At 48.7% G+C, this 27,778-nt stretch overlaps 2 protein-coding genes across 9 annotated transcripts in view; one reads left to right on the forward strand and one right to left on the reverse strand.

The window, feature by feature from the left end:
• The window catches only part of zgc:110366 (uncharacterized protein LOC550476 homolog), a 196,692-nt gene extending 185,755 nt beyond the window's left edge, over positions 1-10,937 (reverse strand). For all 8 annotated transcript variants that reach the window (XR_005460356.1, XR_005460358.1, XR_005460357.1 and 5 more), the window contains exon 1: positions 10,754-10,937. Coding sequence is in view for 3 of the 8 variants with exons in the window: in XM_038794743.1 (XP_038650671.1) it covers positions 10,754-10,829 (76 nt within the window). In the remaining 5 variants the exon portion in view is untranslated. The remainder of the gene's footprint in view (positions 1-10,753) is intronic.
• A 49-nt stretch (positions 10,938-10,986) lies between these two features.
• dph5 (diphthamide biosynthesis 5) overlaps positions 10,987-27,778 on the forward strand; it is a 100,808-nt gene continuing 84,016 nt past the window's right edge. Inside the window, exons 1-2 of the mRNA XM_038794746.1 lie at positions 10,987-11,202; positions 14,952-15,076. Of these exons, the coding sequence (XP_038650674.1) occupies positions 11,068-11,202; positions 14,952-15,076 (260 nt within the window). The 5' untranslated portion in view covers positions 10,987-11,067. The remainder of the gene's footprint in view (positions 11,203-14,951; positions 15,077-27,778) is intronic.

Consider the following 27,778-nt stretch of genomic DNA (forward strand, 5'->3'; position numbering starts at 1 on the left):
CCCCCGCCGAATATCTGGTGCTGGAGAATTCGGCGGCCAGTGGGGGCGGGATTCACGCTGGCCCCGGCGATTCTCCGACCCAGCGGGGGGGTCGGAGAGTCCAACCCCAGATCTTTTTTTTTAGAGAAGGAAATCTGCTGTCCTTAACCTGTCTGGCCTATATGTGACTCCAGAGCCACAGAAATGCAATTGACTCTTAACCACCCTCTGAAATGGCCAAGTAGTCAGTCGGTTGTATAAAAATAGGTAATGCTAGAAATGCTCAGCAGGTCAGTCAGCATCTGTAGAAAGAAGCAGAGTTAACTTTTGACCTTTCACCAGAACTGAGGAATGATAGAAATGTAGCAGGTTTTGAGGCAGTGGAAGGGTACAGCAAGAGTGAAGAGATGGTCTGTGATAGGGCAGGTAAGATTAGATGATGTCACACAAGGGAGATATTAGGAAATTGGGTCCAGAAATGGGATCAACGATGTAGCAGGCAATTCAGTTGTAAAACAGGCTGATGAAAAAAACTGCTAGCACAGTGTCAAAGGGTTACGTCCACACCTGGCATGAGGTACATTGTCCTATTTAGACTTAAACTCATTACTGGAAATACACAGGATGGCCCTATTCAGCAAGGGTGAGTCACTCGCGATCCATTATCCTTTGGGACCTGCCTGACCAGCTATTAGCCCGTTACATAGTCAGATGGCCTCTTTGTCCGTCAATGGGAGGTTAGTTGCATATCAATAACATCCCTCCGTTCTTTTGTATAAACGGGAGTGGGAAATCAAACAGCCAAGATAACACGGATGGGTTCAAGTCTGAGCACCCCAGGAGAGAACCTTTGTTTGAGAGGCTGGACATCGCTTAGAGAGAGAGAGAAAGAATCATGTTTTGAACACGTCTGGAGAGAATACCGAGAGGTCTAGAGGATGTTTCCAACAGGAGACACTAGAACCTGAGGGCACACCCTCAGACTGAAGGGACGATCATTTAAAACAGAGGTGAGGAGGAATTTCTTCAGCAAGAGGTGGTGAATCTGTGGAACTCATTGCCGTAGAAGGCTGGGGAAGCCAAGTCACTGAGTGTTTTTAAGACAGAGATATATAGGTTCTTGATTAATAAGGGGATCAGGGATATGGGGAAAGGCAGAAGAATGGGGATGAGAAACTTATTAGCCATGATTGAATGACGGAGCAGACTTGATGGGCTAAATGGCCTAATTCTGCTCCTATGTCTTATGGTCTAAGACTATGGAAAGCGATCAAGAGAGGTCATGAAAGTTGCCGAGGCAGGCTTTGAAAAGGGTTCTGAAAGAACTTCCCGAACAGAGAAAAATTGTTTTGTAAATGCAAGTACTGCCTTTGCCTGTCTGTGTAAGTGGAATGAGAGCTGCATGTTCATTTAAAGTTTTGTTTAAAGGGAATTTGTGTGTTCAAGTTAAGAAACACATAATCTGTTATTGCTAGGATTGAAGTTTAAAAGCTTAAATGTTGTTATTCTTTTGTTTTAATAAAGCTGATTTTATAAAATAACCAAGCCCTGTTTCTGATGATATCACTCCTGGAATGAATCATTTTTTCCGCACTGCCTTAAAACTTTAAAAAGTTGCTGCTCTGATCCAGTATCTTAGTCAGTATTGAGAGTTGACCAGGCGTCCCTAATAACGATGAAAGGTTTCATGGTACCAACGCCAAAGCGATGTTGCATGACTCAACACATAGTTCAATACTTTTAATTCATAACCTCTTCCCCCATTTGTTCTATGTGTTTATTTTTGTTGGTTAGGTCTTATTTTGTTTCTTTCTTTATCCTTTTTGCATTCGGACGAATGCTATGTAGCCATTCACACCTCATTGGATATATCTTTTCCTTACTCCACCTACTGTCACACTTTGGTGTTTTGTACCGTGAAGCCTTTCATCATTCCATTCTATCACATACCTTCCCTTTTGTTCTTAATGTCCCTTCATCTTCTTCCACTGGCTCAAAACTTAACCGTTTCAGGATCTACAGTATTTTGTCTTTGTTTTGATTATATTAAACCACTACAAATAAAAATAAAACTGGACGTGACCACCAAGCATCAACCTGAACATTTTTTCTATCTTCTCAGTTTTGGTGAAAGCTCATCGCCCTGAAACATTAACACAGTTTCTCTCCACAGATGCTGCCTGACATGTTGAGCACTTCCACCATTTTCTGTTTTTATTTTCAGATTTCCAGCATCTACAGTATTTTGCCCCTAATTCAGTTGTATCAAATTGCTAGAAATAAAACTGGACGGACCACCTAGCATCAACCTGAGCAAAGCATCAGACATAACAAAGGTTAAACCTAGCTCATCAACCCAGCAAGGTCTGCATCGGGAACATCTGGAAAATTTGCGCCACGGACACAGATGTCCCAAAAATTCGACAAGCAATAGTCTGACATACTTGTAGCCATAGAATAATACTTTTCCATACCCCTCCATTACCATCCCTAGTTATATCGAGCCATTGGCAGGACAGGCCCATAGAATAGAATCCCTACAGTGCAGGAGACCATTCAGCCCATTGAGTCTGCACCGACCGTCCGAAAGATCACCCGACCTAGGCTGACTCTCCCGCCCCATTCCCGTGACTCCATGCATTGACCATGGCCAATCCACCTAACCTGTACATCTTTGGACTGTGGGAGCAACTGGAGCACCCTGAGGAAATCCACACAGACACGGGCAGAACATGCAAACTCCAAACAGTCACCCATGGCCGGAATTGAACCTGGGTCCATGGTGCTGTGGGGTTGAAGTGCTAACCACTGTGACACCAAGTCACCAACTGGAGGTAGCAACACGGTGATATAACAGTTGTGGGGAGTGGCTCTGAGAGTTCTCAACATTGGCTTTGAACTCCATGAAACCTCGTGGGGTTGATAACAGGTCAAACATAGGCAAAGAAACTTCCTACTGATTACAACCTACCCCCCTCCTTCAACTGATGAATCTACTGTCCTCCATGTTGAACACTGAAAGCACTGTGGACATGGACATGAGGTGGGGGACTTGAATGTCGATCAACAGTGTTGGTTGGCACCACCATTACTTACAAAACAGGTCGGGTTTTGAAGGACACAGTTGCCAGACTGGCATATGGTGAGAAAACCAACAGAGCGGGTAGATGTCATGTCCTGTAGACTGGCCAAAGTGAAACTGGAATAGTACCGGATGATTGGAGGGAGGCGAATGTTGTTCCCCTGTTCAAGAAAGGGAATAGGGAAATCCCTGGGAATTACAGGCCCATCAATCTTATGTCTGTGGTGAGCAAAATATGGAAAGGATTCTGAGAGATGGATTTATGACTATTTAGAAAATCATTGTTTGATTAAAGATAGTCAGCATGGCTTTGTGAGGGGCAGGTCATGCCTCACAAGCCTCATTGAATTATTGAGGATGTGACGAGACACATTGATGAAGGTCAGGCAGTGGATGTGGTGTATATGGATTTCAGTAAGGCATTTGAGAAGGTTCCCCAAGGTAGGCTCATTCAGAAAGTTAGGAGGCACAGGATGCAGGGAAATGTGGCTGTCTGGATACAAATTGGCTGGCCAAAAGAAGACAGCGACTGGTAGTGGATGGAAAGTGTTGCGCCTGGAGGTCGGTGACCAGTGGTGTCCCACAGGGATCTGTTCTGGGACCTCTGCTCTTTGTGGTTTTTATAAATGACTTGGATGAGGAAGTGGAAGGGTGGGTTAGTAAGTTTGGCGATGACACGAAGGTTGGTGGAGTTGTAGATAGTGTTGAGGGTTGTTGCAGGTTACAGCAGGACATTGACAGGATGCAGAGCTGGGCTGAGAAGTGGCAGATGGAGTTCAACCTAGAAAATGTGAAGTGATTAATTTTGGAAGGTCGAATTTGAATGCTGAATACAGGGTTAAAGGTAGGATTCTTGGAAGTGTGCAGGAAACGAGGGATCTTGAGGTCCACGTGCATAGATCCCTCAAAGTTGCCACCCAGGTTCCTAGGGTTGTTAGAAGGCGTATGGTGTGTTGGCTTTCATTAACAGGGGATTGAGTTTAAGAGCCACAATGTTTTACTGCAGCTTTATAAAACCCTAGTTAGACCGCACTTGGAATATTGTGTCCAGTTCTGGTCGCATCATTATAGGAAGGATGTGGATGCTTTGGAGAGGTCTGCCTGGAATGGAGGGCATGAAGAAAGATTGAGGGAGCTAGGGCTTGTCTCACTGGAGCGAAGAAGGAAGAGAAGTGACTTGATAGAGGTGTACAAGGCGATGAGAGGCATGGATAGAGTGGATAGCCAGAGACTTTTCCCCAGGTAATGGTTGTCATGAGGGACATAGTTTTTAAGGTGATTGAGGAAGGTATAGGGGAGACGTCAGAAGCAGGTTCTTTATACAGAGAGTGGTGGGCGCGTGGAATGCACTGCCAGCAGAGGTGGTGGAGTCTGAGTCATTAGAGACATTTAAGCGACTCTTGGACAGGCATATGGACAGCAGTAAATCGAAGGGGTGCAGGTTAGGTTGACCTTAGAGTAGGATAAATGGTCGGCACAACATAGTGGGCCGAAGGGGCTGTACTGTACTATATTCTATGAATGACGCACTACAGGACATGTAGTTTAAAATAATTTATTATGGAACAAACTATGTGATAAGATAACTGGGACAAACAAGCTAACAAACAACTAACACTAAACAATTCTTGTGGAACTACTGCAAATGTGTCTATCTCCCAGCACGATCAACTCCCTACTCCCTACATGATGAGTTTACAATGTCACCTGGTGGTCGGAGGTCATGCATACATTATGTACAAACTTACATTATGCATATCATCACATCCCTTTCCTCTGTAAAAGAAATATATTTACAAGCATTAAATTACTATTTATATTTTATCATGATATGCATTAATATATACATGTCCAGATATCTTTTGTTTTACTTCACAGTCTGTTACAAGTTCAGTCATTCTGGCTTGCGCCGTATTCGTGTAGATCTTCTTAAGAGTTTGCTGAACTGGCACCGGTTCCGCATGTCCTTTACTATTTGTCATTTGCGTTTGATTTTCTCCATGAATTGGCGCGTCATCTTCTGTTTGTGTTGGTTTTGTGTTTTCTTGAGATGTTTCAGGACTGTTGTATTCTTGCTCTGGTGGTTGCATCACAAATGGTTGCCATACTTTGAGCAGAGCTCTCCTATTCGGATTCCTGGGAAGTATGTTATTTGCTTAAACCTGTTTTGATACATGTTTGTAATAAAATACATTACAAAAAACAGTTGAGCAGACAAGAGGCCATTGACTAGCGGTGTTGAACAATAGCTGAGGAGCGCGAGATAGCCTGACAATTGTCGAGTGCTTTCTTTAAGAGTTGTTTGACAATAATATGAACCCTCTTTTCAGCCTTGCCATTCGACTGTGGGTCATGCGGTTGGAAGTAACATGCCGGAACATCATACTGCCGCAAAAATTCCATCCATGCTTAACAGTCAAGCAAGGACACATTATTGCTCATGACCAGATCCGGAATGCTGGCGTCGCGCAAAAATTTCCTTGACATTTTTTAGCACACATCTTGCTGTTGAACTTGACAATTGCGCTATCTCCGGGTAGTTCGAGAAATAGTCTATGACCAGAAGATACTCCTTTCCGTTGAAATGGAAAAGGTTCATCCAACCTTCTGCCACTGAGTAGTGACTGTCTCGCCTATCTGCATAGGTTCCTTGCTCTGCTTGCGCTGAAATCTTTGGCATGTTTCACAGTTCTCCCACGATCAGCTTAATATCCCGGTTGATCCCAGGCCAACAGACAGCCTCCCCTGCTCTCCTCTTGCACTTTTCCATCCCTAAGTGCCCTTCATGCAACTTGATGAGGATCACTGACCGTAGTGTATGCGGAATCACGATCCGCTGATTTTGCAACAGAAATCCAATATCACTTAATTCTGCTCGAATATTATAGAAGTTCAAACATTATCCTTTGGGCCATCCTTCATGGATGTACTTTATCACTTTCTGCAACATTGGGTCCTTCTTAGTTTAATCTCTAATAACCTTTGACTTGTCGTCAGAGACTGGCAGAGACTCTGTCGCTATGTTTACATGGACGTGTATGTCCTCATCCAACTGGAGTGGTTCCTCAGTGCTGGTAGTTCTGGAAAGCGTGTCAGTCACGATAAGATGTTTACCCGGCGTGTATACCAATTTAAAATCGTGCCGCTGCAACTTTAATAAACATTTGTTGCAATCTTGGCGACATCTAAGATTTCTTTTTTGATGATGGCGACCAGTGGTCTATCTCCACAATGAAGATTGGAAACCCATACACATAATCATGGAACTTCGTCAGCCCATTAATGAGCCCAAGACACTCTTTTTCAATCTGTGCATATCTTCGATCAGTGTCGGACATCGCTCTGGATGCAAATGCCACTGGCAGCCAGTTTCCTTCCAGATTCTGCTGGAGCAGGACCGTCTCTAAACATCCTGTGATGCATCGGCTGAGATTTTTGTACTCTTGGTTGGGTTAAAAATCGTGAGCACTGGCGCCGTGGTAAGCGAAACCTGCAGTGCTTGCCACTCTTGTCGTGTATACTGGCCCCACTGGAATGTTGCATTCTTTTTTATGATCTCCCCTCAGAATGTGCTGTATTGGCTGCCAGGTTGGGAAATGAACTTGCACACAAAATTTACCATGCCTGATTCTTAGAAAGCCTTTTTTATCCGTAGGGCGTGGCATCAGTAAAATCACCCTCATCTTGACTTGATCGGGCTCAACCCCTTGTGTGGACAGCTTTTCTCCCAGGAAGGTGATACTATGCACCCCGACTTAACATTTCGCCCTGTTTAATTAAGACTGTTTTTTCGGATACTCTTTAGGACCCTTAGCAGACGCTTCTCATGCTCCTCCCGAGTTGACCCCCAAATGATAATGTCATCTAGATACACACGACCCCTGGGATTCCTTTAATTATATGCTCCACGGCACAATGACATATCTCTGAAGCCCAGATGATGCCAAATGGCATTCGGAAAAAAACAATACCTTCTGAAGGGTGTGTTGAATGTGCACATTCTTTTGCTTTCTTGATCTGGCTTCAGTTGCCAGAAGCCTTGTGATGGACCTAATTTCCTGAAGCAGGTTGCTCCTGCAATTTCACACGCTATCTCCTGCCTTTTTGGTAGAGGGTAGTGTTCCCTTTTAATATGGAGATTCAAATCCTTCAGATCCATGCAGATTCTTAGGTCCCCATTACCCTTCTTTACACAGACCATGGAATTAACCCAGTCAGTAGGGGCTTCAATACGTTTAATGACACCCAAGGCAGTCATTCTCTCTAACTCTGCCTTTAGTTTATCCCTTAATGGAGCCGGCACACATTTCAGCGCATGGATCACAGGCTCTGCATCTTCCTTCAACTGAATCTTGTACGTGTATGGTAACGTACCAAAACCTTGGAAAAATGTCCGGGAAATCATTCAATATGGAGTCTCCTGAGGGATGAGAGCCTGTCGCAGCACTGTCTGCACTGTACTCGTCAGACGAGTTGTAGCTCCTCAACTCCAATTAAAGATTCGTGGTCTGCCGCCACCACAGAAAATTTCAGCTTGAACCTTTTGGTTTTGGCATCAAGCTCACATGCTCACAACGACGACCTTTTGTCACCATTATAATCTCACCATTTCTGGTAATGGGCGGTATGGTAGCACAGTTGTTAGCACTGTTGCTTCACAGTTGCAGGGTCCCGGGTTCGATTCCTGGCTTGGGTCACTATCTGTGCGGAGTCTGCACGTTCTCTCCGTGTCTGTGTGGGTTTCCTCCCACAAGTCTCGAAAGACATGCTATTAGGTGAATTGGACATTCTGAATTCTCCCTTCGTGTACCCGAACAGGCGCTGTAGTGTGGCAACTAGGGGATTTTCACAGTAACTTCATTGCGGTGTTAATATAAGCCTACTTGTGACAATAATAAAGATTATTATTATTTTCAGCTGAATTCGCAGCTTTTTTTTTACATCAGACGGGTTAATGAGGTTGGCCCTTGCACCATTGTCAAGCTTCACCGTTATAACTGTGCCATTGAATTTTAATGGCACTGTCCATTTATCCGTATAATTATCTGCCTTCCAGTCAACATTGCTGCAGATGGTATACACTTCTGCTTGATATACCTGGCATCCTCCTCATCTTGCTGAAGATCAAGTCGACAAAGAAAGCATTTTCTAGACACATCTCAACAATGGCACTGATACTATTTATTTGATCAGGCCTTTTTCTTTATTTGGTCAGGCCTTTTTCTTGTGAACATTGGGCTGCAAAATGATCCCTGCTATTACAGATGGCACATGTTTTTCCATAAGCTGGGCATTGATGTTTACCGCATCGCAGACACAAAATGGAGGATCGGGTCGGTCGCTCAAAATGACCAGCCCCACTGGGAGCACGTTTCGTATTCAGCTGCGACACCACACTCATGGCATCTTGCGCCTCTTCTGCTTTTGCACCAAAATTACAGAAATTCAGCATGTCGAACTGCTTTACAGCCAGCTCAGTAGCGTGACATATTTGAATGGCACTTTTCAAGTTTTCAGGCCTACATCTTGTAGTAGCCGCTTGCGTACTTTATTATTAGAGATTCCAAAAACTATAAGGAAGTTGGGAAACCTGTTCATTGACGGGAGGTTTGCGAGCCTGGGTGAGCTGGAGGAGAAGTTTGATCTCCCCCTGGGGAATATGTTCAGGTACCTTCAGGTCAAGGCGTTTGCTAGGCGGCAGGTGGAGGGGTTCCCTTTGCTGCCCCCGCGGGGGGTAAGGGATAGGGTGCTTTCGGGGGTGTGGGTCGGGGATGGGAAGGTGTCTGACATCTACCAGGTGATGCAGGAGGTGGAGGAGGTGTCGGCAGAGGAGCTGAAGACTAAGTGGGAAGTGGAGCTGGGCGAGCAGATTGAGGAGGGGACATGGGCGAACGCCCTGGAGAGGGTGAACTCCTCCTCTTCATGTGCGAGGCTTAGTCTCATCCAGTTCAAGGTACTGCACAGGGCTCATATGTCCGGGACGAGGATGAGCAGGTTTTTGGGGGGTGAAGACAGGTGCATTAGGTGTTCGGGGATCCCAGCGAACCATGCCCATATGTTCTGGGCATGCCCGGCACTGGGGGAATTCTGGCAGGGGGTGGCGAGGACGATGTCGAGGGTGGTCGGGTCCAGGGTCAAACCAGGCTGGGGACTCGCCATATTTGGGGTTGGGGTGGAGCCGGGAGTGCAGGAGGCGAAAGAGGCCGGCGTTTTGGCCTTTGCGTCCCTAGTAGCCCGACGGAGGATCTTGTTGCAATGGAAAGATGCGAGACCCTCCAAGCGTGGAGACCTGGATCAATGACATGGCAGGATTCATTAAGTTGGAGAAGGTCAAATTCACCCTGAGGGGGTCGGTACAAGGGTTATTTAGGCGGTGGCAGCCTTTCCTCGACTTTCTGGCTCAACGATAGGGAACTAGGTCAGCAGCAGCGGCAACCCAAGGGGGAGGGGGGATTCGGGGGGTATTGTTTATGTTAATTTAATTTATTTTAAATTTATTTTGTTGTTCATCAGGTTTGGGGGGGCTCGTTATATGCGTTGTTACGGGTTCAGGGGGTGTTTATTATTGTTATTATTTTTTGTTGGTATACATTTTTCAAAAATTTAAATAAAAATTATTTACAAAAAAAAATTCCAAAACCTATCTGGTCTCTTATCATCTACGACTAAGAGTATGCTGAAGTTGCACGACTGCACTTTCAATCGTAAGTCAGTGAGGAAACTATTGAATGCCTCTCCCATCTCTCCCATGTTCTGGGGTGTGGGTATATGGAACTTATAGCACTCAAAGTTTTAGTTTTTCTTTTAGTTTTAGCTTCGTCTTCAAATGCTAACGTATTGAAGATCTCAATTGCTTGGGAACCTGTTACAGTGAGCATCAACACCTCTCATCGGGCTGTGCCTGCAAACCAAGGGCTGAAACTGCTTAAACACCCTCCAATTTTTGTCTACTTTACCGGTAAACCAAAGCTGTTGAGGTGCCTTGATACCTTCCGTTCCAGGTTTCAAAGTTTTATCGCACGTTGAGCACAAGATGCCAGTAGCTTGCAAGGTTAATCGCAAAGATTTGTTTTGTTTCTTATCCTGCAAAGTTATCTTTCGTGGTTTGAATTTTCTGGTCTAAAATCTTCAAACTCTGGTCAAATCATCACTTCTGGTACCATGTCATGTTCTGTAAGCTGGCCGAAGTGAAAGAGGTACTCCAGAACATGTAGTTCAAAATAATTTATTATCAAAAAAACTGTGATAAGATAACTAGGACAACTAACACTAAACAACTCTTGTGGAATTACTGCAAATATGTCTGTCTCCCAGTACAATCCACTCCCTACTCCCCATCACATGGTGATGTAATGAGTTTGCAATGCCAGGTTTACAATGCCACCTAGTGGTTGGAGGTCGTCCATAACGTTATGTACAAACTTACATTATGAATATCATCACAATAGGCATTACATGCTGGCCTTGCCATGTATCACCCATGTGCCATGGACAAATTGAAATATTTGCTATCAGGTGCTATGTAACAAGTGTACCAGGGTTTGTTTTGCAGATTTAGGTACTTTAAATTAAGTTAATATTTAAACTGGCAGAGGTGATTTGGTGCAATCAAGGGACAGGTTGGGGTTTGCATCAGTTTACAATGAGTGAGTCAGTCTGCAGTCAGGACCACAGACACATTCAGTAACTCACCAAGACCGAGTATTGGGATTTTCAACCCATTCGCCAGCTCCACGGTCCGAATCCCAGGCCCCTCTATTGTCTCCATTCCCGGATTTCACTTGTTTAATAATAACATCTCACCCTTTGCCCATCAGCTTCAGAGATCCCATCCCCTTAGTTACAAGGTCGCAAAAGCGTCGCGGACTGCCGGCGGGTGTATTGCAGCTCTGCCGTAATCTGGCCTGTCGCCATGGTGATGGCGCTCCGACAGCGGGCGGCCGACTGAAGCAATCCTCACATTTCCTGCTCGTGTTGCGGGAAGCCCGCATGGTAGAGGCCGGAGAATGTTGTATTTGATCGGCTTGGGGCTGGGCGACGCCCGGGACATCACAGTGAAAGGACTGGAGATCGTGAGGAAATGCAGCCGGGTCTACTTGGAGGCCTATACCTCCCTCCTGACTGTGGGCAAGGAAGTGCTGGTATGTGTGCGCGCGCCCAGACACCCAGCACGTCCTTTTCCGGAGAACAGCATTATCCCCAATGAGCAAATCAGTGTTCCTCTTTTATACGGTCGTGTGGGTTCTTAGTAATCCCCAGTGTAACACGTGGTAACAACACACTGAGGATGCAGCAATGATTGGAATTGTACTGTGCATCTCCATTCAGGTGCACCAGGGGTCTGGGAAAATACTAACAATTATATAAATAAAATAAACCAATTGTTACCAAACATTACTGTCGTCAACTGATTGCTGCTTATCTATTCGTCAGAAACAGAAAACGACAAATGAAGTACTTTCCAAATCTCCAGTATGTAGGTAATTAAGGGAGTGAGTTCAAGGCAGAAATTTGAACTTAAGGTTCTGAAAACTGGTTTAAAGAAAGTTAATGGAGGTATCGCAAGATTATTATTATTATAGAAGTTATAAATGAGTAAGGAATAACAGACCCTTAATTTGATAAATGTTGTAATTACTTCCTTATATTCATTATAACATGCTCAGTTAAATTATGGCTTTGGAAAGAAGATATTTTAATACTTTTAATCCAGTTCCATACTGTGCACTGCATGGTGTTATTTACATTGCAGGAGTAACCACAAAAGACACTGGAACTATAATTCTAAAACAAAAATAGACACTCAATGAATGTAGTCTTTTCCTTAGTTTGAAATAACTTAAATTGCATTGTGTTAAAACAATTGGAGCAAAAATTTTGTGCTGTTTTATTGAAGTTATTTAATTCAAATTACTGGACAATGGGTTTTTTTTCAACCAGAGTTAACAGAAATAGACTGCATTGTGATCATTTTTGTGAAATACCAGTTGCCATAGAACTCCCAAGGTTAGATGGGGTTATCATAGATTATCATAGAATTTTTTACAGTGCAGAAGGAGGCCATTCGGCCCATCAAGTCTGCACCGGCTCTTGGAAAGAGCACCCTACCCAAGGTCAACACCTCCACCCTATCCCCATAACCCAGTACCCCACCCAACATTAAAGGCAATTTTGGACACTAAGGGCAATTTATCATGGCCAATCGACCTACCCTGCACATCTTTGGACTGTGGGAGGAAACCGGAGCACCCGGAGGAGACCCACGCACACAAGGGGAGGATGTGCAGACTCCGCACAGACAGTGACCCAAGCCGGAATCGAACCTGGGACCCTGGAGCTGTGAAGCGATTGTGCTATCCACAATGCTACCGTGCTGCCCATGGGGTTACAGGGATAGAGCGGGGAGTGGGCCTAGGTAGGATGCTTTTTCAGAGGACCAGTGCAGAGTCGATGGGCTGAATAGCCTTCTGCATTGTAGGGATTCTATGGTTCTAACCTGCACATCTTTGAACACTAAAGGGCCATTTTAGCATGGCCGATCCACCTAACCTATACATCTTTGGACTGTGGGAGGAAACAGAGCACCTGGAGGAAACCCATGCAGACACAGGGAGAAAGTGCAAACTCCACACAGACTATCACCCAAGCTGGGGTATTGAACCTGGGTCCGTTATGCTGAGAGGCAGCGGTGCTGACCACTGTATCACAGCCCATGGTTGCCCTAGGGAGGATAGGCTGGACTTGATCATCATTTAACTAGAAAACTACTCAGCTGTGTTTCCCCTTTGGGTGTTAAATTGTGCCCACACTGTATCAAAATAATTCTGCGGATTTTCTCATTGTTTAAATTGGTAAAATGCACCAAGCAGCATCATACTGAGGAATGCAGACCTTGAATGTTTATATTTGGTTCCTGCTGCATTAAAAAAAATTTTTTTAAATTTAGAGTATCCAATTTTCTTTCCAATTAAGGGCAATTTAGCGTGGCCAATCAACATAACCTGTACATCTTTGGGTTGTGGGGGTGAAACCCACGCAGACATGGGGAGAATGTGTAAACTCCACACGGACAGTGACCCAGGGCCGGGATTCGAACGCAGGTCTTCAGCACCGCAGTCCCAGTGCTAACCACTGCGCCACATGCCACCTGCTTTCTGCTGCGTTAACTCTTGTCAGTGGAAAGAGCATGTCGATTAGCCTTCGCTTTGGCTAGGGAATATTCAGCCAGAGTTCCTGCTCTTGATTAATATTCAGCTAGCCATTTTGGAAAGTGAGAAGTGAAGCCTGTACTGAATTTTTGCTGATACCCTCTCTGTTTTAATATATTTCCAATTACTGTCCTGTAAAGATTTTTTCAAATGTTCCAAAATTATTATGTGGTGTTTCACCTCCCAATCAGAGCAGACATATCTGTTATTATTGAGGTTGGAGTTCTTCAGGTAGTGTTAGGTCTGCAGAATGCAGGGTGGCATGTGGCGCAGTGGTTATCCCTGGGACTGCAGCGCTGAGGACCGGGTTCAAATCCCAGCCCTAGGTCACTGTCCATGTGGAGTTTACACATTCTCCCCATGTCTGCGTGGGTTTCATCCCCACAACCCAAAGATGTGCAGGTTAGGTGGATTGGCCATGCTAAGTCCCCTTAATTGGAGAAAAAAGAATTGGGTACTCTAAAATTATTTTTTAAAAGGTTTGTAGAATGCTGTAACCTCAGCTCATTCTGAGAAACACAGAAATTACCTCTTAACATGGTAAGAAAAGGAACAACTTAAAAGTAATATTTTAATTTTTTCTTGTAACTCATGGTTAAGCCAGTGTGTAGCACGGTAGCATAGTAGTTAGCACAGTTGCTCCACAGCTCCAGGGTCCTAGGTCCGATTCCTGGCTTGGGTCACTGTCTGAGTGGAGTCTGCACGTTCTCCCCATGTGTGTGTGTGTGTTTCCTCCCGGTGCTCTGGTTTCCTCCCAAAGTCTAAAGATGATTCACCTGAGGAAGGAGCAGTGCTCCGAAAGCTAGTGTTTGAAACAAACCTGTTGGACTTTAACCTGTTGTTGTACGACTTCTTACTGTGCTCACCCCAGTCCAAGGCCGGCATCTCCACATCAGTCCAAAGATGTGCAGATTAGGTGGATTGGCCATTCTAAATTGCCCTTAGTGTCCAAAAAGGTTAGGTTGGGTTACGGTGATAAAGGGGATAGGGAGGCGGCGTGGGGCTTAAATAGGGTGCTCTTTCCAAGGGCCAGTGCGGACTCAATGGGTTGAATGGCCTCCTGCACTGTAAATTCTATGAGTACTGCATCAGAAGATCAGAAAAGTCCCAGTTGGCATTTCCTGTTCTATGCTGAGTAAATTGGTATAATCCAACTGGGTTGTAAGAGTATGACAAGTTGCTTCTGTGTTTCCTGATTTAAGGAAGGCAGAACTCAACAGCATTCCCATTGCTGATTGTTTTTCAGCTGGAGGTTACTCAAAAAATTTGATTGCATTCACGTTGTTCCAAATCATTCCAAATGTTGCTGCATTAAAACAGGTAGATTAGGTTGACTAAGTTTTTAAACAGCATCATTGGTTGTTACATACACAAAGCATTCATGAAACTATGACCAATGGCTCTTTATTGAAACACGATGGGTGTCAGTCTAGAATTTTGGCGATTTGTTTCACTATCAGATTATAGAAGACAACCAATATTTTATAACAATTTTTTCAATGCTCTCAGATAGGTTATGGTGAGCTAATTAGTATTTTCAACTGGATACATTTTGAGGCATCAGAATATAAATATAAGCATATCGATAATCAAAATGGAAACTAGGGCTACAGAGTCTTGTACTCAGTTATCCCAAGAGACAAATAATAGCTAATTGGAATTGAATTCTGTTTCATCAACAGGAGGAATTTTACGGCCGTGAACTCATCATTGCAGAAAGAGAGATGGTCGAACAAGAAGCTGATGAAATTTTAAAGGATGCTGTTGATAATGATGTTGCCTTTCTTGTGGTAGGAGATCCATTTGGGTAAGCATTATCTAGTAAAAGTTGTTTTCCTATATGTCTGCAATTTATCCATAGTGTGGAGCAGGTTCAATGGAGAGAAATAAGACTGATTTCTGGGTCAGAACAGATAGCTGTATGGGGAACAAATTGAAATTTAGCGTGGGAAGGTACGTTATACATTCCATCATAAATATAAAACGAGTAGAGAAGTGGCAGCCCAGACCGTGAAGCCAGAGACACAAGCGCTCAGGATCGGAGCCAGCGAGGCCAAAGACCCCCCCCCCCCCCCCCCCAACGGACTGGCAGCGACCACGTGGTAGGTGGAGAGACAAAGAGGGACACTCCGGTCCACACCAGGAAACTTCTCTCCGAACCCTCCTGAGAAATGAGAAGGAAGGGAAAAAAAGAGAAGGAGAAGGGGGAAAAATAAAAGTAAATAAATAAAGAGACAAGGAAAGAGAGGAAGGGAACCAACCACAGCAACCCCCTCCCCCCAAAAAAAGGAAGCCCGAGGCAGACCCAGAGAGAGCAGAGGAGCCAGGGGAAGTGAGAGCAACCTCAGGGTAAGGAACAGCAGTGGAGAAAGAAAGAGAGACAGACATATGACGGGAGGAAAGAAAAACACCAAGGCAAAGGGACAGCGAGACGCAAGCAGCAGCAGCGAGGGAAAGGCGCATGAGTGGCGGACCAAGCAGCGGAGCGTGAACAGGACGCAGCGATCAGCATAAAGGAGGTGCTCTGGTCGGAGCTCCAAGCAATTATGAAGGAGACGACGCACAAAATGCAGCAGACCATCGAAGGCCTGGAAAGGGAAGTGAAAGCAGAAAAAAATTATTCTAGAGTTGGAGAGGGCCTCCTCAGACCAGAGCGACAGGGTGATAACCCTAGAAGCCGAGGTCAAAAGGTTAGTAACGGGCCAAGAAAGTGGAGGACCGACTTCCGAGGGCGGCGATGTCTGAGTGAGCCACACATTCAGCGGGCTCTCACTCCGGCAGGGCTTTAGGGCTGATTCCCCGCGATAGCGGGACCACGGAGCGGCAAAAAAGGCGGCCGCAAAAGTGCTGGAGAGCGGGCTGCAATCTATGGGACCGTGGGAGTCCAGGAAGCAGAGGAAGAGAGAGAGAAAGGGACAGAGGCAAGGAGCAGAGGAAGCTGACCTGGAACTTAAGAGGGCGGACACACGGACCTTTCATGCTCCAGAAGATGAAAAACAGTTTTGAGTCGCTGAAGCGGGACAACTTGGACCCACTTCAGAAGGCAGTGGATCAGCTGAATCAGAGGCTGGATGCTCAAGAGGTAAAAGTTAAGGAGCTGGGAAAAGGAAGGCGGCAGCGAAAGTGCTGAGGAGCGGGCTGCGGCACATGGAACAGCAGGAGTCCAGAAGGCAGAAGAAAAAAGAGAAAAAGGGACAGAGGCAAGGACCTGAAGAAACTTACCTGGGACCTAAGATGGCGGACGCACGGACCCTGGACTCAGCAATCCAGCAGGCGCTGGATAACATGCTCCAGGTAATGAAGTCCAGTTTTGAAGCGCTGAAGCGGGACAGCTTGGACCCAATCCAGAAAGCGGTGGATCAGCTGAACCAGAGTCTGGATGCGCAAGATGTTAATGTTAAGGAGCTGGGAAAGGCGGAGGAGGAGCAGGCGGATGCGCAGACGGTTGCGGTGCTAGAAGTTGACGGGCTGAAGGAGTGGCAGAGAAGACTGCTGGACAGAGTGGAGGAGCTGGAGAATAGAGTCCACAGGAACAAACTGAGGATGGTCGGCCCTCCCTGAGGGAGCTGATGCCGCAGCGTTGTAGCAGACCTATTGATGCAGCTGATGGGGGCTGAAGCCTTTCCGCGACCGCGGAGCTGGAGGGGGCACACAGAGTGCAGGCGAGGCAGGGGCGGCCGGGCGGACCCCCCCCCCCCCCCCCCCCCCCCCCCCCCCCCCGCCCGATGGTGATTAGGTTCCACAGGTTCGTGGACAAGGAGCGGGTGCTGCGGTGGGCAAAGAGTGCCAGGAGCAGCACGTGGAACAACAGTGTTCTCCGCATTTACCAGGACCTAAGCCATGAGGTGGCTCGGCGGCGAGCAGCCTTTAAGAATGTCAAGGAGGTGCTGTTCAAGAAGCACGTGAAGTTTGGTCTGCTGTTCCCGGCTCGCCTATGGGTCACGCACCAGGGTCAACACCACTACTTCTCCGAGCCTGAAGAAGCGATGGATTTTGCGAGGGATCAGGGGCTGGTCCCGAAAAGAGGCCCCACGGACACGAATTAGGGCCCGAGGATTACCGTGGGAAGGTACGCCGAATGAGCCTGGACTGCTGTTCAACGGTTTGCTGGGTCAAAGGTGCCAAACGGAACATTTGGGACTCTTTCCTTTGTTCATGGACATTGGTTTGGGGGTTTTTTTTCTTTTCATGTTTTGGTTTTTTCCTCTTTTTTTCTGTTTTTTTCCTTTTTGGGCGAATTTGTACTTTTTGTGCAGCTCGCGGAGGACACTGGAGCCGGCTTGCTCCAGTGGGTTGGAGAGGGGGATGGGGCGCCGGGGAGTGGGGAGGAGGACGGAGAAACAATGGGAATGAAACAGGAAGGCGCCGGAGTGTTGAGTCACCGAGCTAGCAGATTGGTTAGTCAAGGGGGTCAGGTGGGGGGGGAGATCACAGCCAGTGGATGGCAGGGGTGGGGGTATCGGGGGTTGTGGTTTGGGGGGGGGTTCTGCTGACGTGGGAGGGACTAGAAATAGGCACTGGAAAGGAGGTCGAGGGTGGAGGCAGCCAACGGGCGGGCCAGGAATGGAGCGACATACGGGCCGGGGGCCGGCCCGAGAAAGGCTATGGCTGACCGGCGTGGTGGGGGGGGTGGGTTGTGACACCCCTGACCAGGCTGATCACCTGGAACGTCAAGGGACTGAATGGGCCGGTTAAGAGGGCACGGGTGTTCGCGCACTTGCGGGCTCTGAGGGCGGACGTAATTATGTTGCAGGAGACACATCTGAAAGTGTCTGACCAGACCAGGCTAAGGAAGGGCTGGATTAGCCAGGTCTTCCACTCGGACTTGGAATTGAAGTCCAGGGGGGTGGCAATCATGATCAACAAGCGGGTGCAATTTGAGGCGGAGGGCATAGCCGCAGACAGGGGGGGCAGATACCTGATGGTACGGGGCAGACTGGAGGGGAGAAGAGTGGTGCTGGTGAATATATATGCCCCCAACTGGGATGACGTGGACTTCATTAAAAGAGTGCTGGGGAAAATCCCGGACCTGGACTCCCGCAGGCTAATAATGGGGGGGGGGGGGGACTTTAACATGGTCCTTGACCCGGCTTTGGATCGGTCGTGTCCCAGAACAGGTAGACTCTCAGCAATGGCAAGGGAGCTGAAAAGGTTTATGGAGCAAATGGGGGCAGTGGACCCCTGGAGAGCTAGACAGCCGACAGGAAGGGGCTACTCGTTTTACTCGCACATCCATAAAGTATATTCTAGGATAGATTTCTTCGTACTAAGCAGGGATTGTATGGGGAGGTAAAGAACATGGAATATTCGGCAATTACTATCTCAGACCATGCCCCGCACTGGGTAGACCTGCAGATCGGGGGAGCGAGCTACCAACGCCCGCAGTGGAGGCTAGACGTGGGACTGCTGTCGGAGGAGGGGATCTGTGAGAGGCTTCGGAGGTGTATGCAAAATTATTTGCAGGTGAATGACACGGGGGAGGTCTCAGCAGCGACCCTGTGGGAGGCGCTAAAGGCAGTAGTGCGGGGGGAGCTGATTTCAATTGGGGCCCACAGAGCCAAGGCAGACAGGGCAGAGATGGATAGATTGGTCAGGGAAATGGGTCGGATAGATGAAGAGCACGCGGAGTCCCCGGGGGAGGTTTTACTCAGGGAGAGGCAGAGACTAAAGGCGGAACTGGGGGCACTATCCACGAGAAGGGCCGTGGAACAGCTTAGGAAGGCGAGGGGAGTGGTGTACGAGCATGGGGAAAAGGCTAGCAGACTGTTAGCGCAGCAACTCAGGAGGAGGGAGGCGGCCAGGAAAATAGGTAGAGTGAGGGATGGGGAGGGGCGCAAAGTGGAGGACCTGGCAGGATTGAATAAGGTATTCCGGGACTTCTATCGCAAGCTGTATACTTCGGAGCCGCCGGAAGAACCGGAGGAGATGAAAAGGTTTCTGGACGAGTTAACCTTCCCAACAGTAGGTGGGGGGCGAGTGGATGAGCTGGGGGCCCCGATTAGAGTAGAGGAGGTATTGGGGGGCCTAAAGGCCATGCAGTCGGGGAAAGCCCCGGGGCCGGATGGATACCCAGTAGAGTTTTATAGGAAGTTCTCTGAGCTGGTGGGCCCGGTCTTGGCGAGGGTTTTCAATGAGGCAAGGGACAGAGGGACCCTGCCACCGACAATGTCGCAAGCCACTACATCACTGACATTGAAGCGGGGTAAAGACCCGGAGACGTGCGGGTCCTGCAGGCCAATCTCCCTGATTAATGTTGACGCCAAGCTCCTGGCAAAGGTACTGGCGGTTAGAATGGAGGACTGCGTACCGGAGGTGATTGGGGAGGACCAAACTGGGTTCGTGAAAGGTAGGCAGCTGGCGGCCAACCTGAGAAGATTACTTAATGTGATAATGATGCCCCCGGCGGGTAGAGAGGTGGAGGTAGTGGTGGCTATGGACGCCGAGAAGGCCTTTGACCGGGTGGAGTGGGACTATCTATGGGAGATGCTTGGACGGTTTGGGTTCAGGGAGGGATTGGTGGATTGGATCAAATTATTATATCAGGCCCCGAGGGCCAGCGTCAGGACTAACAGAGAAGTGTCGGAGTACTTTAGGTTGTACCGAGGGACCAGACAGGGCTGCCCGCTCTCCCCGCTGCTGTTTGCGCTGGCCATGGAGCCGCTGGCGATTGCGCTGAGAGCCGCAGAGGGATGGAAAGGGATGGTGAGGGGCGGGGTTGAACATAGGGTCTCTCTTTACGCAGATGACCTGCTCCTGTACGTGTCGGACCCAGTGGCCGGGATGGGAAGTATACTGGGAATGTTGAGGAAGTTCGGCCAGGAGTAAAATGTTTGTGGTCCAGGCAAGGGGCCAGGAGAACAGATTGAGAGGGCTACCGTTTATGCTGGTTGAGGAAAATTTCCGGTATTTGGGAATCTGGGTGGCACGAGACTGGGGCAGGCTGCACAAGTTAAATTTGGCCAGGGTGGTGGAGCAAATGAAGGGAGAGTTTCGGAGATGGGATGCACTCCCGCTGTTGCTGGCAGGGAGGGTGCAGACTGTAAAGATGACAATCCTCCCTAGATTTCTGTTTGTTTTTCAGTGCATCCCGATCTTTGTTCCACAGTCCTTCTTCAAAAGAGTTAACAGGATGATCATGAGCTTTGTCTGGGCGGGAAAATCCCCGCGGGTGAAGAAGGCGATGTTGGAGAGGAACCGCAGCGAGGGAGGGCTGGCTTTGTCGAGTCTGATTAATTATTACTGGGCGACCAACATCGCTATGATAAGGAAGTGGATGGTGGGTACGGGGTCTATCTGGGAGCGGGTGGAGGCGGCTTCGTGCAGGGGCTCCAGCTTGGCAGCCCTGGTCACGGCTGCTCTACCGCTGCCGCCGGCCAAGTACTCCACCACCCCGGTAGTGGTGGTGACCCTGCGGATATGGGGCAGTGGAGGAGGCATGTAGGGGAGACGGGGGCGTCGGTTTGGGCGCCAATCTGCGACAACCATCGGTTTGCCCCCGGGAGTATGGATGGGAGGTTTCGAGTATGGCGGCGGGCGGGGGTGTGAAGGGTGGGCGATTTGTTCCTGGAAGGGAGCTTTGCGAGTTTGAGGAGCTTGGAGGAGGAATTTGGGCTCGTAAGGGGAAATTAATTTAGGTACCTACAGTTGCGGGACTTTGTTTGTAGACAGGTCCCATCTTTCCCACGCCTCCCGCCAATGGGGATCCTAGACAGAATAGTCTCTAGGGGGGAAGAAGGGGAGGGTAGAGTCTCGGGTATTTATAAGATGCTCATGAGGGAGGAAGGGTCCCAGACGGAGGAACTGAAACTTAAATGGGAGGAGGAGCTAGGCGGGGAAATGGAGGACGGGCTGTGGGCAGAGGCCCTGAGTAGGGTAAATTCGACCGCGACATGTGCCAGGCTCGGGCTGATTCAATTTAAGGTCGTTCACCGGGCCCATATAACGGTGGCTCGGATGAGCAAATTCTTTGGGATAGAGGACAAATGCGCTAGATGCGCGGGAGGACCAGCGAACCATGTTCACATGTTTTGGGCATGCCCTAAGCTGAGGGGGTACTGGGAGGGATTTGCGGGGATCATGTCCCGGGTGCTAAAAACAAGGGTGGCGATGGGTCCAGGGGTGGCAATTTTTGGGGTTTCGGAAGACCCGGGAGTCCAGGGGGAGAAAGAGGCCGATGTTTTGGCCTTTGCTTCCCTGATAGCCCGGCAACGAATACTATTGGCGTGGAGGGACTCAAAGCCCCCGAAGACTGAGTTGTGGCTTGCGGACATGTCGAGTTTCCTGGGTATGGAAAAAATTAAGTTCGCCTTGAGGGGATCTGTACAGGGGTTCGCCCGGAGGTGGCAACCATTTATTGACTTCTTTGCGGGAGAGTGAGCGTCAGCAGGGGGTGGGGGGGAGGGAGGGGGTAGAGTAGAGTAGAGTAGAGTAGGAGGGATAAAATGGCGGGTAGTACCGGTGGGAGAGGAATGGGCTTGTGCAGTACGTTACGATTGAAGTATTCAAAGTACATGGATGTTTGCACATTTCTGCCTTTTTTTGCTTTCTTTCTGTTGATGTCTGTAACTGTTTACAAAGCCAAAAACTACCTCAATAAAATTGTTTATTAAAAAAAAAGAAAGTGGAGGAACAGGAAAATAGGTCCATACGGCAGAACATTAAAATACTGGGTCTGCCAGAGGGGATAGAGGGCAAAGACCCAACAGGCTACATCACCCAAATGATGGGCAAGCTTGTGGGAAAGGAGCTATTCTCAAACCCACCAGAAATAGACAGGGCGCTCCGGTCGCTCCGACCCACGCCCAAAGTCGGGGACCAGACCAGAGCAATTATTACGAAGCTGCACCGGTTCTAAGACCGGGAGAGAATCCTAAAGTGTGCCCGGCAAATGAAACAGAGCACGTGGGAAGGGAAGACCACAAGGGTGTATCAGGACATTGGGGCGGACCTGGCCAAAAAAAGGACTGAATTCAACAAGGCAAAATCAGCACTGCACAAAAGCAAGGCAAAATTTGGGATGTTATTCCCAGCCAAACTCTGGGTAACATTTGAGGGGAAAGAGCTGTATTTGAACACACCATTGGCGCCTGATGAGTTCGTTACAGTGAAGCTGGGGGAGGAGCACACGCAACTGCAATGAAAGACATGGGGACGGAAAAGGAAGGAAAAACCAGAACAAAGAGCGGAGGACAGACCACAAACAAGGACAATGGGTTCATGAACTGTGCACATGTGTTTTATGCCTTGCGTGGGACTGTGCTGTCTTGTTTCAGAGCTTGGGCGGGATTCTCCCCTACCCGGCGTGACGGGGGGTCCCGGCGTAGGGGAGTGGCGCAAACCACTCCGGGCCGGGCCTCCCCAAAGGTGTGGAATTCTCCGCACCTTTGGGGGCTAGCCCCGCGCCGGAGCGGTTGGCACCAGAAGACTGGCGCAAAAAACTGGCGCCCCCAGCAGCGGGGCTGGCCGAACGGCTTTCGCCGGTCGGCGCATGCGCCGCCGATCCCGCCGCCACCAGAGGTGGTTCAAACCTCAGCGGCGGGACAGGCCTCCCAGCGGCGGGACTTCGGCCCATCGCGGGCCGGAGAATCGCCGCAGGGGCCTCGCCAATCGGAGTGGCGTGATTCCCGCCGGCGCCACCTCCCGGGGGTGGCAGTGAATCTCTGCCATGGCGGGGGCGGGATTTTCGGCAGCCCCAGGCGATTCTCCGACCCTGCTGGGGGTCGGAGAATTTCGCCCCTTGCCTCCTCTCTCAATGCAATGGGGGGGAGTGGAGCGAGGGAAATGAGGGTGAGAAAAGCAAACAGGAGGGCGAGACAAGGGTCAGTAGGAGAAAGGTTAAATAGGGCCAGAACTGGGCGAATACTGGGAGGTACTAGCGAGAAGGGCCAGCACGGGAGGGCAGGAAGGAAAGAAGGAGGGCCGCAGTGCCTCTCTCAGGGGAGGGGGAGCACCTGGCACAAGGAGGAGAGGGGGGAGCAGAAGTGATGGGGGGAGAACGCAGAACAAAAGAGAAGCAAAGAGAAGGGGGAGATAGTGAAGCAGTACAGAATAGGCCTCGGCGGGCATGGAGCAGGGCGAGGAACCAAGAGGGCGTCGCAAACAGCCACTCGAGAGGACATCAGGGCAGAGGGGCACACCCGCGTGGCGTACACACAGCTCGTGACCACATTCGGTGCCCCCTGAGCAAAGGGAAACCCCTGAGCGCTGGGGCCCGACCCCATGGTGAGAGCGACGACCCAGGCCATTTTGGACGGCCCCATGCAAAGGGAAACCCTGGAGTGCAGAGGAACGTCCACTAGTTAAGTATAGGTGATCCCACAGGACCGGGGGGTCAGAAACCCCCCACCAGGATTGTTCCCTGGAATGTAAGGGGACTCAACGGCCCAGTGAAAAGGTCCAGAGTGTTCGCCCACCTAAGAAGCCTAAAAACAGACATAATCTACTGCTGGTAAGGTAGGGCTGGGCGGGACAGACGGACCACTCATGCTACGGGACGAGGGCTAAGGGGGTAGCAATATTAATTAGCAAAAGGACGAGGTTTACGGGAACCAAGACGGTTTCAGACCCAGGGGAAGGTACGGTGTCATGGAAGGGGCACTAGTCGTACTGATAAATGTGTATGCTCCCAACTGGGACGACTCAGACTTCATAAAGAAGACCATGGCGAAATCCCCGACCTTGACACACACCGACTGATCGGGGGGGTGACTTTAACTGCGTGCTGGACCCACTGACCGACCAATCAAGCCCCAGAACGGGGACAAAGTCTGGCATGGCTAGGGGCCTCCATGGAACAGATGGGGGCGGTGGACCCATGGAGCTTCCTGCACCCGGGAGAAAAGGAGTTCTCGTTCTTTTCGTAGGTGCACAAGGTATACACCCGTATCGACTTCTTTGCAGTGGGAAAATCGGTGCTTCCAGGGATCACGGGAACGGACTACTCCGCGATCGTTATCTCCGACCACGCTCCACATTATATGGATGTGAGGATGGAGACAGGCCGGGCCCAGCACCCCACATGGAAGCTGGACATGGACCTCCTGGCCGACGAGGCTTTCTGTAAGCCATAGGCGATTACGTTAGTAACAACCAAAAAGGGGAGGTCCCACCCTCCACGTTTTGGGAGGCACTGAAGGCCGTGATCAGAGGAGAGATAACAGCCTACAAGGCAAGTAGAGGTAGGGAAGAGAGGGTGGCCACGCCACAGCTATGGACTCCATTCTGGAAGTCAATAGAAAGTACTGCAAAACCCCGACCGTAGGGCTGCTGGCGGAGTGGGAAAAGCAGCAAATGGACTTTAATCTACTATCCATTAGGAAAGCAGTGTACCAACTCCGCCAGACACGGCGGACCTTCTACGAACACGGAGACAAGGCTGGCCACCTACTGGCTCACCAGCTGAGAAAGCAGGCAGCCACGAGGGAAATAGCGCAGGTTAAGGGTAGCAAAGGCAGATTGATAACAGAGCCAAAGGAGGTCAATCGGGCATTCGAGACCTACCGGAGACTGTACACCACCAAGCCCTCCGACGGGGATGCGGGAATGAAACAGTTCCTAGACATTCTGGAACTACCAGTGGTGGGGGAAGACAGACGGGTGGAGCTGGAAGCACCAATAGACCTGGGAGAAATCATGGAGAGCATCAGCTCCATGCAGGCGGGGAAGGCACTGGTACCCGACAGGTTCCCGGCGGACTTCTAAAAAACATTCGCACCAGTCCTGGCCCCACACCTAAGGGACATGTTCGCGGACTCACTGGCAGGAGGCGTCCAATGCTAGCGTCTCCCTGGACGCAGAAAAGGCCTTTGACAGTCGAATGGAGCTACCTCCTCGAGGTACTGGAATGGTTTGGGCTTGGAGTGGGATTCACCGCCTGGGTGAGGCTCCTGGAAGGGAATCCGGAGAGGAGACAGAGAGCACAGAGTCTCACTCTTTGCAGATGACCTGCTCCTTTATGTCTCGAAGCCACAGGAGGGACTGAAGGCAATAGTGCAAATCCTCAAAGAGTTTGGAACCTTCTCGGGCTACAAACGTAACCTGGGCAAAAACGAGACATTCCCAGTGAACCCAAAAGGGGGAGGGACAGAGCTGAAGGGGCTCCCGATCCAAACGGCCCAGAACAGTTTCCGTTACCTGGGGGACCCAAATAGCCAGAGACTGGACATGGATCCACAAGTGGAACCTGACCAGCCTGGTGGAGGAAGTAAGAAAAGACCTTCAACGGTGGTCCTCACTCCCACTCTCCCTGGCGGGAAGAGTGCAGACGATCAAGATGAACGTACCGCCAAGGTTCCTCTTTCTGTTTAGATCCATCCCGATCTTCATCCCCAAAGCCCTTTTCCAAAACATAGACCAAACCGACACTGCAAAGAGGGAAAGTCAGAGGGGGCCTGGCTCTACCGAACCTACAATACTACCACTGGGCAGCAACGGTAGAAAAATTGAGGAGATGGGTACAAGAACCCGACACAGATTGGGTACAAATGGAGGAGGCATCCTGTAAAGGAACAACCCTCCGGGCCCTGGCCACAGCAGCACTCCAATCCTCCTCAAGGTACACAACGAGCCCAGTGGTAGCGGCCACGCTGAGAACGTGGACCCAGTTGAGGCAGCACTTTGGGATAACCAAAGTATCCCCTATGGCCCCCATCTGCGCAATCACAGATTCCCCCCAGCCATGCTAGATTCCATCTTCAAAAAATGGAAGGGGGACGGGGGCACACTGACGGTCGGGGACTTCTATGTAGGGCACAGACTGGCGACACTGGACGAACTGACGAGGAAGTGGAAACTAGCAAAAGGACAGGAATTGAGACACTCCAAATAAAGCACTTCCTCCGCAAAGAGACTGTAGGGAACCCTGGGGCCCCAGAAAGCACACTATTAGAGGACCTGATAGGCACAAGCAGCGAAAAGGGGAAGGGGGGGGGGCGATGTGAGATAATATACGGACAGCTACTGGACAGAGCCCGAACACCACTGGATGGGACCAGACAAAAATGGGAAGACGAATTGGGGACATAGGTAGGATGGGGACTCTGGAGCGAAGCACTGAGCTGGGTGGCGGGGGGGAGGGGGGAGCACACAAGAGAAGAGGAAGGGTGCTGAAACCAATGGGGGGGGTGGAGAGGAGGAGGAAGGGGGGATATCAGACCGATCCAGAGGGCTGCAAAATGTACCTACAGTTAGTCAAATGAAGGACAAAACAAACCTCTCTGTAAAATAAAGCAAATTAGCACGGGCAAGGAAAATGTAATGTATATAAGCATCAACTGTTTATAAATATGAGAAAAGCCAATAAAAATATTTTTTTTAAAAATAAATAACTATAAAACAAGCAATTTGACTGCTACTCTTTGTTTCCAGTAGATTCCTTCCTATGCATTTTGTACTAATTCACTGAAGTAAATGATGCTGTATTGTAAGTAGTAAGTGAAAAATAAAAGGGCAATTTAAAGTTGAGATTTAGGAAATGGTTCGATCTGTTGGTCAGATGTCTTCCATTCATGCAGATAACCATGGCCTTTCAGCCTACTTTATCTCCTATGCCAGAATATCTTTACAACTGTCGTCATATTACTGCCTTTAGTCTTTTTTTAACATTAGTATAGTTAAAGAAAACACAGTTTCTGACACTCTTACTGTTACTTGTCAATCTGTGTAAAAAGATACTTTCTGATATCTATCCTAATTCTACCCGTTATAAGCCGGAGCCTTTACTTCCCATTCCACATATCCTGGCACAGCTGAAAGTATTGTATTCGACAGTTTACATCCCCTACCTTGTTAAGTATTTTATATATCTAAATGGTACCGTTCTGAAACATCAATTTCTGAGGCAGAAGAAGAATAGGTTATCAACTCATGCCACATATAACTCTTGTTGATCTGGTGTTTAAAGATTGACTTTTGGGGCAGCACGGTGACGCAGTGGGTTAGCCTTGCTGCCTCACGGCACCGAGGTCCCAGGTTTGATCCTGGCTCTGGGTCACTGTCTGTGTGGAGTTTGCACATTCTCCCCGTGTTTGCGTGGGTTTCGCCCCCACAACCCAAAGATATGCAGGGCAGGTGGATTGGCCACGCTAAATTGCCCCTTAATTGGAAAAAATGAATTTATTTTTAAAAAAGATTGACTTTTAAGTTCTGTGTGGGGCTAAGATTGTTATAGTCCTGCTCCTGCCAATAAAAGTTATGCAAAAAAAGTAAAATATCCTGAGTTTCTAATAAGTTACAGTTGCATTTCAGCACGGAAAGAGAATTTTAACTAAAACTATAGAAAATGTTCAAATTGTTCCCTTATGCAGCTCTCATTTCTGATCTAGAACCTACTCCAGATTATGGATGTCCTCACAGGAACCTCTTACATCTGGAGTTGATTGTATTATTGAAACTGTGCCCTTTTATTTTTCACTTACTACTTATAATACAGCACCATTTACTTCAGTGAGATCACTTATTACTTGAAAACTACATGACCTGTAAATCTGAAAAATTAAATTACGTACTAAAT

Source organism: Scyliorhinus canicula, chromosome 4, assembly GCF_902713615.1.
Source record: "Scyliorhinus canicula chromosome 4, sScyCan1.1, whole genome shotgun sequence".
NCBI classification, from domain to species: Eukaryota; Metazoa; Chordata; class Chondrichthyes; order Carcharhiniformes; family Scyliorhinidae; genus Scyliorhinus; species Scyliorhinus canicula.